Genomic DNA, 14,048 nt, shown 5'->3' on the forward strand with positions numbered 1-14,048 from the left:
GTGTGTCTTTCAGTTTTTTGTCTCACTGCTGCTTAGATATGGCTGCTAACCATAGTTTGCAATTTTTTCTTGATTCAAATATTGCTTCTGCATGGCTGGTGCAATTAGCATTTTTTCTCCATCCTCATTGTAAACATCATAGATTACACTTTTGAACGGATGAGGTATCAGTCTTGGTCAGGACAAATTATTTAGTTGATGCTCCTGTAGATTTTCCCTATGATTTTCATCCCATATGACGCTGTTTGCTTTCTGCTCTAAACTATCATGTTAGAATTGTTTGTCTTCCCTTTACATTCCAGAGGTAGGTTGAATTAAGTGGATAAAAGAGTTGCTAAAGTCATGGGCAGTGGTGACTGAGGCCCTTCAACAAACTGTGCTAACTTACTCCTCTTCTTGTGAGTGTGTAGCTGTTATAAATATTCTAATGGCTTCACAGAAATCCTGTAAAATCTGTTAATAAGGCATTTGCTATCCTTATTGTGAGTTAGTGCATTACATTTTACTACTAATAATAATAATAGAATAAACCTGATTAGTAAGTTATGAGATATGGGCAATATGTTTTAGATGAAGTATTTTAGAGCCAATATGTTTGGGCATATATACATTGTCACTAAATGTGAAGTCTGAATAGTCTTTTTTATTGATAAAACCAAGAAAAAATGTAATCTATTTGATGTTGGCTGCTATCCTTTAAAAATTTTTCAAGGATCAAATTAGCTTAACTTACCTTCAGAATTATGCAAGCAAAGAAGATACAAACATGGACGTATATGGGAATCTTGCAAAAGCAGCAGAGACTGCTCTACATGATTTAGGAGGAGCTCCAGGAGAATGAGTCAGCCACTGTATTCTGCAAGACTCTATACTGGTTCCCCATATTCGTAGGTCAGCTAAAGAGACCTCCAGAATACAGCCTGTAAATTCTTATGTTGCATCACTGGATTCCTCTATTAGTAAAGTTACAGGAAACACTACCAGCTTGAAGTTTGAGAATCAAAACATTCAAACAGAGCAAATGGAAATCAATCAAGAAAAAGGTGAATTCTGTGAAATTCTCCAAGACTTATTACTGGAAATTGTGATACCCCAAAATGACAAGTGAATCCAGAATGCCCTTCCGAAGAAAAGTGAGAGGGCAAGGAAATTCTTGCATGGAATCTCACATGGGAAGATAACATTCCCAGGTTGTGATGAAAAAAAAAGTAGTAGGAGGAGTAGTACTAGTAATAATAATGTTCTCACAATATCTTTATTGCATCTTTTACTTTAAGTAGTTTGTGAACCAACATTAAATGTGTTTTCACATTGCAGTGGATCTTTGGATTTGATAACAGGTGTTGTATAGCTTTTCTGGCTTTGGTCATTTACAAAATAAGGTGTTGTACATTGTGCAATCTTAATCAGAATTGTAACTAATTAATGTGATAGCTCGCGGATTAGGCAAAGAGACCAGACCATTCCAAGAAAAAAATGACCGTGATGGAAAATGTGTTTTTGCTAGCAGAATAACAAGAATCTCTTGCGTTTCAGAAATGTGAAAGTGTGGGAAAGGAAAAAATCTGTATTATTTAAAAAAATGGAAATGTTTTCAAGTGGATGTTTTCTAATGTGGTTAATCAACTTTAACGACAGTACTGTAGCTACAGTGAGCAAAAGCAGCTGCTCTGAAGGTTCACCGAGTTCTTTTCTAGGAATTTTTGATGTAATATTCCTTTACTTACTACTTTATTACTAGGGTGTCAATTTGTTTTGCCATAACTTAAACTTTGAAAGCCCTGTTAAGACTGTTAGGCAAGATTTCAGCCTGTATCAGTGGTCTTCTTTATTGCAGGTGGATTTCATGGTAGGACAAATAGATTCCATGAATCTGGATTTGTAGGTAAATCCAGTAGTAATGGTGTATTCTGTAATCATACCTAAAAATAAAACTCAGTTGCAGCTAATTTCTTACGGGCTTTTTTGGCATTTTTTCAGGAACTTCATGGGACTTTTGGATAAGTAACATACATTTATGTAACTAATTTATGGAGTGGAATCAGTTGTTTTCATTTGGGAATGATGGAGGTTTCCACAGGAACCTGTTTAAACCTAATACTCTTTCCTTCATCCTAACTCAAGTTGCTGGATAGGTTTAATTGTGTTAAATACCAAATGTTATTCTGCTAGCTGGTTATTAGTAGACCATCTCAAATTTTCAGTGCTTTCTTTTTTAAATCCTTAAGTCTTTACTGGTCTGTTACATCATATAGCTTTATTTCATAGTATGGTTCTTATTCACAGTCTTTTGAGGCCTGTCTCACTGGATGTGTTGTGTAGTATCTCTGAATTTTAGTAGTTTTTTTCTCATCCATACAGGATAGGGATGACCATCAAGACAGGTCATTACAGCTAGCTTAGTTGTTTTAGAGGTTTATTAAACAACCTAATATACTTTAGCAAAGCTACTTACTAGCATTAAAGACAGGGTACATAAGTCACCTACTTAGGTGTCTGCCTTGTGTCAGAGACATTCAGAACAATGGTTTTCAAATGCTTTCCCAGGATTTCACCCATCCTCCAGGCTAAAAACTGCTTTCATAGCACTTGAGGAGAAGGAGGGGGTGGGGAAAAGAGAGAGGCAAGGTAAAACTCAGTAATTTTTTTTTTTATATTATTTACTTTTGTTCCTTAATAGCATCAAGTAGAAGACATCATTGTTATCTCTTCAATGGATATTTATTGCATTGAGACTCTCTAAAGTGAGTAGTTCATATAGCAGATCGAGTTGATTCTGAGAAAATCACGCTTCTTCCTGTGTTGATCCATTCAGTCATTCACACACTGCTGTGGTATCAGACCAAGACAGTAAGAAACTCAACAGCATGAGCATATAGTCAGGATAATGTTAATTAACATAAGTTTTCTATTGTTACAGATATTTCATTATTTTATGTAGTGTTAAATGCTAGCACAAAGAATGTGGAAGCAAAGAAACCCACACCTTGTGTTGTTTTCACAAGTATTGCAAAAGTAACCAAGCTATAAATTTATGTTCCAGTGGCCATGAGATTTTTGCAGAAGTTTTATCAGCCCCTTTGAAAATACCTCACATTGAGCCTAAATGTAAAATACTTGAAAATTTCAAGTCAAAGTTCAGTTCTAGTTCATATGCTAGTAACACACATCATTGGTATGAGTAAAAGTGAGTAAACAAGTGCTCCAAAAAAAGAAAAATTATTTTGCTATGTCAGCTTGGAATAGAAAGTCTCTGCAACTTGGATCTTTACAATACAGGTAATGAATCTCAGATTTTGAAAACACTAACTGTATGCAAAATCTTCAGATTTTCAGTAGAACACAGTTGTTTCCACGAACTTCTTTTCAGTAACAGGTAGTTGAAACCTCCTTACTTTTTTTTTTGGTTAACTTATAGTTCTTATTTTGCATTACTCCTTAACGGAAAGTATCGCAGTTAATGAGCAAAACTGCAGCAAACATAATCCAGGACTAATTTCAAGTATTTCTGGTTATTTTAAGAATTACTAGAAGTCACAGCGCTTCTTAATTGCTTTTGTTTGAAAATACTATAGTTGTTGAAAAGCAATAGTTCTAACAGTAAAGAATTGTGAGCTTTTTAACTTACAAAACTGTATTTCATTTTCTTCTTAAAAGTTATGTCAGTACAGAAGCTGGACCAGTATTTAGAGATAAATAATTTTAATTTTTTCCACAGAAAGAGACAGCAGCAAAGTAACTCCACTGGAACACAAGAGTTGTTTAAATCAATTTATACTATTTATATACTACACTATATTGCTATTAGTATCCAAGTTCATTTTTATAGAGAGAGCGCACAGCACTGTTGTTTCAAGAGACGCTTGCAAATACTAGCCGTTAAGCTGCCTGAAATTTTCTGCAGTTTGCTTTTTTAAAAAAAAGAATATTAATGTTTATTCAGAGGTCTGTAATTAAAGTATGTACAACTTCATGTGTGTTCTCACTTATTTGACTTGGGTACTGTTAGTCAAAAGTTAGTTGTAGATGCTATATAATGTATTTGATTTGAAAACAGTTAAAATTTGTGGTTAAGAATGAAGAACATGGGATTCATGTGAAAATAGTATCTTCTCTAAGAATGCATAATTATTAGTATTTTTATGATCAGAGTGATTTTCTAGTTTAGACAACTATTTTCTTATCTAATGACTGACAAAAATATGAAACTTCTTTCCTGCAGTAACAAGAAGCTGTTAGTGTGACTGGACTATGGTGAAAATAGAAGTACAAGAATTACAGAAATAAATGGAGACAGATAAGGTAAGTTTATTGAAAGGTGTTTAATCTTGTTTCATGTATTATGTTTTGAAATATAGAGCTCTCTTCACAGCATAATGAGTAGAATTGACTTGTTAATACTTTAATACGGTTGTTTAGAATTTTATGTCTGTCTCAGGCTTGCGTTTTGGTCATTTGGTCCTCAAGGCTTTGTAGTGAAGCTTCTCGTAAAGTAGTAATATTCTCAAGGTTAGTTGCAGACTGTCTCAGCTGTGGAAGACTTGAAGACTTAATGTGGAATGTTGTTTATGTTGAAAATTTAAAATATATCTATTTGATATCTATTTATACCTTTTCACTACAGTCAGAACTTACATCAGTAAATTACTAGTAGCTTTAGGGCACAAGTTTTGCTAAAACACGATGAGAATATGCAGCTTTTTTTAAAAGAAGCTGCTTTTGTTCAGTTTGTGTTGCCTGGTACAATGTGAGAGATGAGAACTTACTGAATTGTAAGGAGAAGAAAGGCAGTTTTTCATCTGCGTTACTTAGAACCGATAAATTCACTAGGATCATAGGGGGTTTATTAGATGCAGCCATAACAAGAACCTATCCATGAGAATTTAACTGTGGCTTGCAGAGAGGCTTGTTTGCCAGCAGCAGTGGCAGTGAAGCTTAATGCATGTTGCCTGTTTTTTTAAGAAAACAGTATTAGGTTCTGGTAAGTTTTGGTGGTGAACAGGAATACAGCATAAATAAAAATATGTACAGTAACTTCAGATTAATTAATATGATTCTTCAAAATTAACCCGTACCTGTTATAACTTGAGACTTACTTTGCATAGTAAGAGGTCTTCAGATTAATTGCTAAAATGACACAACAATACATGGAGATGCAAAAGTACAAATTTTTACTACGAATGTAGACAAATGCAAGAGCATGAGTCATGTTTTCAAGCAGCTTAACTTCTTTGGGAAACACGCAGTATTAAAACTACATGAAAAATGATGCATAGCTAACTTTTCGGCAAGTATGACAGCACGTCAAGTGAGAAAAATGCTTTTTGATATGTGTGAAAAGAGAAACATTTATTTGCATAAGCAACTTATTTGTGCAGTTTCAAATTTAGATTTGGAAGTGGAGGATTTCTCCTTACTAAAATAATTTGGGTGATAATGAAAAGACAAATAGGTTGTTTAAGTAAGGTGACAGACAAAACCCAAGCCTGAATTGAGAAAGGCATGTGGATGCAGCAATATAAACTGAAAATACAGTATAGAGTGAGATTACAGCAGGAATTCTCTTGTTAAGAAATATTTTGAAAGAGGGAGATAAGCACTCAGCCATTCTCTATATACAGTTTTCCTTACGGTCAGAAAGTGAGGCACGCTGCACTTCATGATGCCAACAGAGGAAGTAGTTAATGAAATATGGCCACTTCAATGCCATTTTCAAGTATACCTTGACTAATTGTATTTTAACCACACAAACTAAAGCAGCAAATACAAATCACATTTTCCTTCTTTGAAGCACAGAAGAGGTATGATTGTTTGGCATTTATTCAGAATTCCCAGTCTGTATCATCTTGATTTGCAGTAACATGTCCAAGTTTGGTCCCAACTGCTGTTGAGGGTAGTGCCAAGAACTCTGATCTGTTATTTTGAATAGGAGGTGGTAATAGAGAGAGTAGTGAATTCTGTGTTTGTTCTTTTATCTAGAAAGAAGAAAAGTTAAAACATGGCTGCACATAAAAGTCTATATAACCTTGCATCTGACTTCATTAAAAGCATGTGAAATGAGAGCCACGTTCTTGCATGTTACAACATTGAAAATAACAGGATGAGGGGTTTAGCTTTCCTCACTCTAGAGTAAGTTGAATTAGTCTTTCAAGACTAATTACATTAGCTATGCAGTTGTTCTGCTTTAAATTAAGAATATTAACCATTATTCTTATTAGTTAGGCTGACTTTAGTTAAGTTAAACCAACTTTATCAAAGGGGAAATGGATTACTCTTATGCTTCCTATACTCTATCAATACTATTTTATTAAAAAAAAAAAAAGTAGTCTGAAGCAGATATACTGTTACAGTATGTTTTTTGGCTTCAGCTAACTTAATTATTTTGTGGCTTAGTTAGGTTATAGCTGTGTTATGTAACAAAATGTAGTAAACTCACCTGTTTGAAGAACGTATGCGAAAGCAAACTGCTTGCTGATGGCCTGGATCATAAAATGAACAATATAATTATGTTTTGGAAGGTAAAATACTGCTTTTGGAAAATGGGCCAGACTGACAAATCAATTTAAGCCCTGTGATTTTTCATCCATGGGACAAATGTGAAGCATGAGAAGAGCAGCACAGAATTCCTACATTCTATGCCTCCATTTGTAGTGAAGGCACTACTAAAGAAATCTATTTTTAGAGGCATTTTCAGTTTCCTGTTCAACAAGGGATTTAATACCTCATTCAGAAGAGACATAGTACTGAAAACATACACTTCAGATTTCTGGTTTTTTTCTTGGACAAAATGCATGTTTAAAAATTAATTTTACTTGTTACAAAGTACGTTCATATTACAAGAAATTCAGGGGTCAAACAACTTTAAAAGCATGGTTCCTTTATCAGACAAGATAATTCTTAAATTACAAAACCAAAGGTAAGTGTAGAGTTTTGCATAGTACTTCTGGTCTGAAATTCTAACTTTAACAGTATTCAATTCATTACTGTATCCTAAATTGTGAGCTATACTTCCTCTTAGATTGAGTGACAGAAAATTAGTTTTCACCAGAAGGTTACCTTTTCTCAGGGTCCTGTTGCAAGCAAAGTTCTACCAAGTTGTGGAAAGCAGGTGAAAATGTTTTGGAAAAGGGAATTTGTAGTCTTTCACTGGTCATTGTGTGTGTCATGCTCTCACCAATTCCAGAATCAACACCTGATCGGGAATTCTTCATCCTGGATTCCCCACGGGGAAAGGTATTTATATCCCAGGGACAATATGTGGGACCTTTCAGCTTTTGCAGCAGCATCTATTAGAAAGGAATAGCAGTGTAAGAGCCCAACAGCTATCCAGACCTATTCAGGCTAAGCTGTGAAACTCCAGGAATGGAAGGATTATTTGATCTAGAAAGAAGCATGCATATTTTGAATAATAAAAAGCAGCCACCATTTCAGCAGTAATAGCATTGGTTTCTCTGAGTAAAACAAACAAAAGCAGAGAGCATTCTGAAGTAGAAATAGAGCTTAGCGTCATACCTGAGTGCGAGGCATATCTTGAAAAGGAACATGTCCATTGGCTAATTCACATGCTGTAATTCCCACACTGTAAATGTCAGACTTCATGTTATACCCAGACAAATCCTGTGAGAGAAAGAAAGGTATGGGATCACTGATGCCATTGAGCAGTACCGACAAAAATACAAGTGTCTGTTTCAGGACAAGATTCTAATACCCTGTAATCTACATGGGATTGAGGCAATTAAATTGTGAAACCTCAGGCTTTGTTCAGAAATCTAATGGTTGTACTGAAGACAAGTTTTAGGATCTGCAGTAGTGTCCAGGAAGGTCAGGTATAGAGACTTAGTACAGCACCACCTTACCAAGAGTTTTAAAACCGGTTCTCTTTAGGACAATTACAAATTCAGTACATCTATGTCTTTTTAAAAGTTGCAGTTCAACAGCTTCCATTGCACTTCTACAACCAGACTTAAGTTAGAAGTTGAGTACTTCCAGTAACTTCGAATAGGAAAAATGAAGTGTAATTTATACTAACCTGTCTCAGTAGTTCAGGACTCAGCCAAGGAAGCACGGATGTACTAAATTGGGGGAAATCATATACCACCTTTGACTTTTGTCCATTGTTAACTAAACTGTAGAGGTTGTTTAAGCCAGAGAGAGAAACCAGCCCATCCCCTGAAATCAGAATGTGGCTAGCTTTAATATTCCTGTAACATAAAGTGGTAAATTTTAGTTATAAGAATTACTCAAAGCACTATAAGAGTAGAAAGGCGTTCACATTTCATTAATTTATAGTGAGATGTTAGCGTGCCATTCTATTTAGCAGATTATTTTCTTGGAAGTTCTTCACTCAGTATGAGTTGTCTCTTTAATACAGCACCAAGAGAGAGGAGAGATGATCAGCAAGAAAAAACTGCCAGAAACAGAAATTGGAGAAGAGCTCTCCTCCTCTGCAAAGGGTGTAAAGTAAGGAAGCCCTTTCTACAACTCTGGTTCTCCCGCTTCAAAGAGACAAAAGTCAGACAGATGTATAATCCCTATAACAAGTGGCATAATGTATGATTAAGCTTCTACAAACTTGGTTCTGCTGTATTATTGAAAAAAACTGCTTCTGCACTGTCTGACATAAGAAGGTATATAGAAAAAGGAAGGAGACAACACTTAAGCTGAAAATGAGTTTTGAAGTGAAACTGAATTCTTAATAAACTGGATGCTGTAATCTGATTCTTACCTATTGACATTCCCTACCTGTGAATGTAGCCGTTCTGGTGCATGTAATTTAATCCTCTGATTGCACCAAATAGAATGTTCCCTATCAAAGCTTCACTCATTCCTTCAGGAAAGTAAGTCTTCAGCAAGTGTCTAGCCGAACCTGGAAGTCAAAAAAACCCCAGCTAAGTCTTCGTTAAATTACTTGTCTATGCTTGCTTCACTGTATATCTTCATCAAGAGCAGCATTCTCAGCTTTATATGGACTATAGTACATCAAGAACAGTTACATGGATGCAACTGATGGAGCCATCAGGCAAAGATCATACTCAAATCATGCTTCTGTTAACTGAAAGTCTATGCCAAACCTGTATTCAATCCAGACAAGTTTTCTGTTGGCAAAATTCAAAGTTGTGTAAAGTCAAGTACATCTCCCAATTATCATTCCTCACATGGTGGGTGTTAGGACTAAAGGCAATTTAATGCAGTTCAAATACCAATCTTCACTGGGGAGGAAGATTATGTACAGAAGACTCCTCTAAACAAAAGGTTTGGGAAAGTTTGTTTTTTCTACAAGACAGGAGCTGCTTAAAGAAAAACTTTTCATGGACCATGTGGTCCAAATTGTATCAGCCCTTTCTCCAATTCCAAAATTGCAATTAAGAGTTCTTACCATAGGCCATAAATGGGGAGATGACCCAAAGCCAACTGCCAGCTGTAAACACTGTCCAAAGCGTCATTATGTTGGGATGCTGGAAAAAGTGGGATAAAACCACCTCATTCTATGAAATTAAATGAAAGTGGATGTGTTAAACACAAGACAACAGTCTTACTAAGAGCATTAACTAAGTCAGTAATCAGTAGAAAGAACTGTTCACTGTGTGCATTTATTCAAAGTTGCAGGTGATGTGCATAGCCTACAGTAGAAATGTAAGTAACTTGCCTATAATTGCATTTGTCTGAAGTAAATCTAGTTTGCTCATAGTCTGAAGTTTTGGTGTTAAATACAGAGTACAGAATATGTTTCAAAGAAAAAGTTGTACAATTACAGAAGTGTTTCTAAAACACTTGTCAACTGTTTTCTTCAGAAAGCAACTCAAATTTACATATGTCTTGTATTCATATTCTACTCCTGTGAAGGAAAAACTTGACTGAAGTGACCCAGTACAAACACGAAGACTACCTCTGTTTAGTAATGGAGGTATGTATTCATATCTCATATGTATTCATCACTACCTTCATCAGACTTGTGCAGAAATGCTGTTGCTTTACCTGTAAGGCTTTCAAATGCTCTTCAGAGCAGTTTTCTAGGTCTGTGATCCTTACAGCAACTTGCATGCCTGTAGGTGTATGACGTGCAAGGTAGACTGAAGTTAAGTTGTTGAACCTCCTTCCTGAAACCAGAAGTGGCTACCTTAACATTGGAAAATACAATAATCCACCACATAATTTCCTTCATATTTAGAGATAATTTTACAGTTCTAAAATTGCAATTGATAGCAGCATGACCTTTTCTTTAAGAATGTCAAGAACTTAAGTAGTTGCAGCAAAATATACCCAGCAAATCAGTTAAAGCATGGCTCTGCTATTTTTAGAACAACTAAAAATGTTTAAACATTTGTCAGTATCAATTATACATCTAAGTGAACAACACTTTTAGCATGCATATTCACATAAACATGTGCATGCACAGTAGGATTCAGGGCAGCCATCCTTAGGACAATCAACTCGGGTAGTCAAGTGACAAGACATGTTGTTACTTAATACTGTGTTATCTACATACCACAGATTTAGAAATCTGACAAGCACATGCACAAACATCAAGAAAAAAACCCAGATAATTGTCGATTTGTCTTCTATCTTAAAATAAGTGATTACAGAAACATGAGCAATGTTCTGCACTTTTCTCAACTAAGGAGACACAAGAATAGTTCTAGTCAGCTTATAATACATTTTCCAAATTTAACATTTACTGCAGTTAGCAATAACCTGTAGAGAGCATGCATCTGCAAGAATAAGAAATATTTTAAGGTACACTTATGTTACCTATTTCCAGCTGGAGTTCATAGTGAGAGACATTAGAAGAGCAAAATACCATTTCATTCCTTCCTGTAGATGGGGGAATCCAGGCTAGATCAGAATCAGCCTAACAGTGAGGAAAAACAAACAGTTCCCAAAATTACTATGTAATTTTTAAACATTTACATGTTTAAAATTAACACAGAAATATCATTAATTAGAATGCTAAGATCAAGTACTCAAGTCAGAAGATTCAAGCTGGTGCTTTTACTATTACACTGAAACTCAGTTTTATGAGCTACTGTTGGTTTTTTTTTTGTTGTTGCGTGTGTGGGTTTTTTGTTTTTAAACTGGTACAAGATCAAGAGTAACACTTAGTCACCTATAGTCTTCTTCCAAAGTGGAAGCCTCGAAGTACTCTGGTTATTTTTGCTGTTAATATTTTAAGAAGTACCCCCTAATGAGATTATTTTTAATATGTACTAGCTTCGCATTTAACGTTGCCAGTTAATGTTTGTATTTTCTTCTTACCAGGTATTCATGGACACTGCTCTGAGATAGCTCTTCTGGTCTGATTGATTCAACTGGTGTACGGAGAATACAAGAACAATCCTTGAGAACAGAAACAAGTGAGTGTTAGTGGCGTTGCTGCAATTTATTAAACATGGCGGTGGGAAAACATCAAAAGTAGCCCCTATAAGCAGGAGTTCAGAAAGTTTTCTGCTACAAGTCAGTCAAGCAAGAGATTAAGAAACAGCATAGAGCACATACACATGGCAGACCTAGAGAGAAGAGATACTAAACAGTCTCCTTTACTGAAAGTTGATAAAACAACGTTTAAATATCTCAGCACTGTGGAAATCCCCTCAAGCAAGACATTTCACCAGAACTTTTTCACATTAAAGTATGACTGGGTAACAAGGTACAACTGCCAAAGATTTTTAAATACAAACTTACCAAACAAGACATGGAACCGCTTTAGGTCAGGGGAGAAGTCATACACACCCATTTATCCTAGAAAAATTTAAGTAGCAATGTAAGATTGTACATAAACCTGTAATAAATATAAGTCTCTTTAATCACAACTGTGAGGCATTCCTCTCAGTTAACACACATACAAAAAAACCCCAAAACTACAGCTCTGGGAAAGCCTGCTTCTACTGAGCCTTAAGCAGCATATGGATTTCAAACTCTATACTGAGGATATGCAATATAACATCCCAACTCAAGTTTTCCTTTTGGATTCATGGGTTTAGAGATCTTATTACCACTTCTGAATAAACAATTTAATTGCAAGTTAACTGCATAAGTGCAGAAAGTAAAAAGGAACAGATTCATGAATCCCTGGCAGTTTGTAGGAAAAAAAAATTGTCTCGTTTTAAAGGACCACAGCTGTGCTAGTCAGATCTCAGCTCAGCTGTGTGCAGCTCAACTAGCTCACAAAAAAAAGCAAGCCAGAAGCAATTGCACTTTACATTTCCCAAGTGAGAGAGGAAATACTATTGTAAGGGACCTGAGTTTAAAAAAAAAGGAGGGGAACCAACTCAGATAACTTTCACTTTACTTAGGCTACAGAATCAGCATTCAAACTCCCTCACAGATCAGAGTAGCCGCTCTGAAAGTCCTCCAGCAGACTTACTTTCTGTCTGATGCTTTGAAAGCTTAGGCAGTGAGGAGAGTGAGTAACTATGTCTAATAGGCATATCAAAGCTTCTGAAGTATAGAGTGGGACTAGCTAATTTACTTTAGCTACAAGCAAGTCTTCTACCATGATGAATTCTACTTGGTGGCTGACATAAAGTCAGCTACAGGAGGTTGTTCCATGTTAATATGTAATTATTGCTTGAAAGTTAACTTTAAAAAGGTGTAGTAGTACATCAGAAACCGATCATTTTGTTTATCAAGGAGCAAAGCTTGATTATATCCCGCATTTAAATTATGTATGCTATTTAATCAAGGCAATACTCTTGAAAAGCTAACAAGGTCCCACCACCCCTTCCATGGCCAAATATCCAAGCCACTCCTAATCCTTAATATTTTTACCCTGAAAACTTGCCTGAAGTAAAGAAATACTGTAATTCCTTATTAAAGATGAAAAATGGAGACAAAAGGAGATCCTTAGTAGATATTTGGCATCTTCAGAGGATCAGAGCTTGACTTACCCAACTTCACTGGGGAAGTCTGTGGCAGAGTAGGGGGGAAAAAAATGCAGGTGCTTCAAGATACTGGCCAGCACTGTAATGGCTACAGCATCCTTCTCCTACCTGGAAAGGAGACACCTCATTCCGTTATACAAGATAGTTTATTCTGTTGCTCAGAATATGAAACCACAAAAGCTAAGCTGAAGAATAAAGTCTTAATAACTATCATACATTGAGGTCAAATCATTGTAGAATTTGTTCAAAGGGGTATAGCCAGCCAACAGAAACGTCCATGATCCATGTTTGTTCAAATAACATTACATTTGTAATTTTTTTTTTCTCATGTAGTTTAACATTGCTTCCATTTTCAATATGGTTTTGGATCATGTCCCTACATAAACCTTTTCCCTGTTCCCACACTTTTCTTTCTGTATCGCAGGCTTTTTTTTTTTTGTACTGCAGATAGTGCCAGTATCGCCCAGCTGAACTGACACATTCATCATAGCTTGGCCAAAGCTTCAGATGCAGCGAGCAATGCGGGGGAGGACGAAAAACAGAAAACTCTGGAGCCCAAAGCCCGGGTACCGCGAACGCACGTTACTCCGGTTCTGCTGACGCTGGGCTTGCAGCTCCCGCTTCAGCGTTTGGAGTGACTGAGGCAGCTCTCGATCGCGTATCTCGAGTTAAGGGATCCGTCCGTGACAAAAGTAACTGAACGCGAGAAAACGACGCCCCGGAGGCTCTCCCGGGAGCTCCTCACTTGCTCCGTCAAACTCGTACCTCGCCTTCCCCGCCGCGCCCCCGCCTCCTCCCGCGCCAGGCGGCGGTTTTACGGCGCCCCCGCCTCCCTCCCGCCCCCCGCGGCGGCCGGGACAGGGCTGCGCCCCTGCCAGCGCGGCGGCCCCGGCGCCGCTCCCCACAGCCGTCTCCCGAGCTCGGCGTGCGCCGCTCCCCCCTCTCCGGCCCGCCCGGCTTCCCCGCCGCGGCGGGGAAGCCCTGCAGGGAGGCAGCGCCCGCTCCTACCCGCCGCCGCCTGAGGTTAGGGGCCGGCGCGACGGCCGAGCCGAGCAGCCAGCCTGGAACCCCGCCCCGCTCCCAGCCCCTGCGGAGCCGCAGGGGGTGGCGGAGGCCGCCCGCACCAGGCGGCCCGGCGCATTGTGGGGCTTGTCGTTCGCGCCGGCGGGC

At 37.5% G+C, this 14,048-nt stretch overlaps 1 protein-coding gene across 4 annotated transcripts; it reads right to left on the reverse strand.

Moving 5' to 3' along the window:
• Positions 1–4,307: 4,307 nt before the first annotated feature.
• STRADB (STE20 related adaptor beta) lies at positions 4,308–14,007 on the reverse strand. 4 transcript variants are annotated; one of them, XM_075153544.1, is made up of 13 exons: positions 13,887–14,007; positions 12,885–12,986; positions 11,680–11,736; positions 11,254–11,334; positions 10,750–10,849; positions 9,976–10,097; positions 9,377–9,485; positions 8,743–8,866; positions 8,030–8,201; positions 7,513–7,617; positions 7,057–7,286; positions 6,437–6,479; positions 4,308–5,975 (listed from the first exon to the last, which is right to left on the reverse strand). In XM_075153544.1, the coding sequence occupies exons 3-13, from the start codon at positions 11,689–11,691 to the stop codon at positions 5,823–5,825; spliced, it is 1,251 nt and encodes a 416-aa protein (XP_075009645.1). In that variant the 5' UTR covers positions 11,692–11,736; positions 12,885–12,986; positions 13,887–14,007; the 3' UTR covers positions 4,308–5,822. The 4 variants fall into 4 exon arrangements, with proteins under 4 accessions (XP_075009645.1, XP_075009646.1, XP_075009647.1 ...); XM_075153545.1 differs by lacking the exon at positions 13,887–14,007 and having other exon boundaries at positions 9,377–9,455; positions 12,885–13,306; XM_075153546.1 differs by lacking the exon at positions 13,887–14,007 and having other exon boundaries at positions 4,308–5,913; positions 12,885–13,306.
• Between the last annotated feature and the right edge of the window lie 41 nt (positions 14,008–14,048).

Source organism: Calonectris borealis, chromosome 6 (assembly GCF_964195595.1).
Source record: "Calonectris borealis chromosome 6, bCalBor7.hap1.2, whole genome shotgun sequence".
NCBI classification, from domain to species: domain Eukaryota; kingdom Metazoa; phylum Chordata; class Aves; order Procellariiformes; family Procellariidae; genus Calonectris; species Calonectris borealis.

What these genes read in the sequence shown, in the direction of transcription:
- STRADB (XM_075153544.1), bottom strand. An exon ending in AGCATTTGAAAGCCTTACAG is followed by an intron (nt 9,486 to 9,975) that starts GTAAAGCAACAG and finishes TTAATTTCATAG; the next exon opens with AATGAGGTGGTTTTATCCCA. An exon ending in AAGATATGCCTCGCACTCAG is followed by an intron (nt 7,287 to 7,512) that starts GTATGACGCTAA and finishes CCTTTCTAATAG; the next exon opens with ATGCTGCTGCAAAAGCTGAA.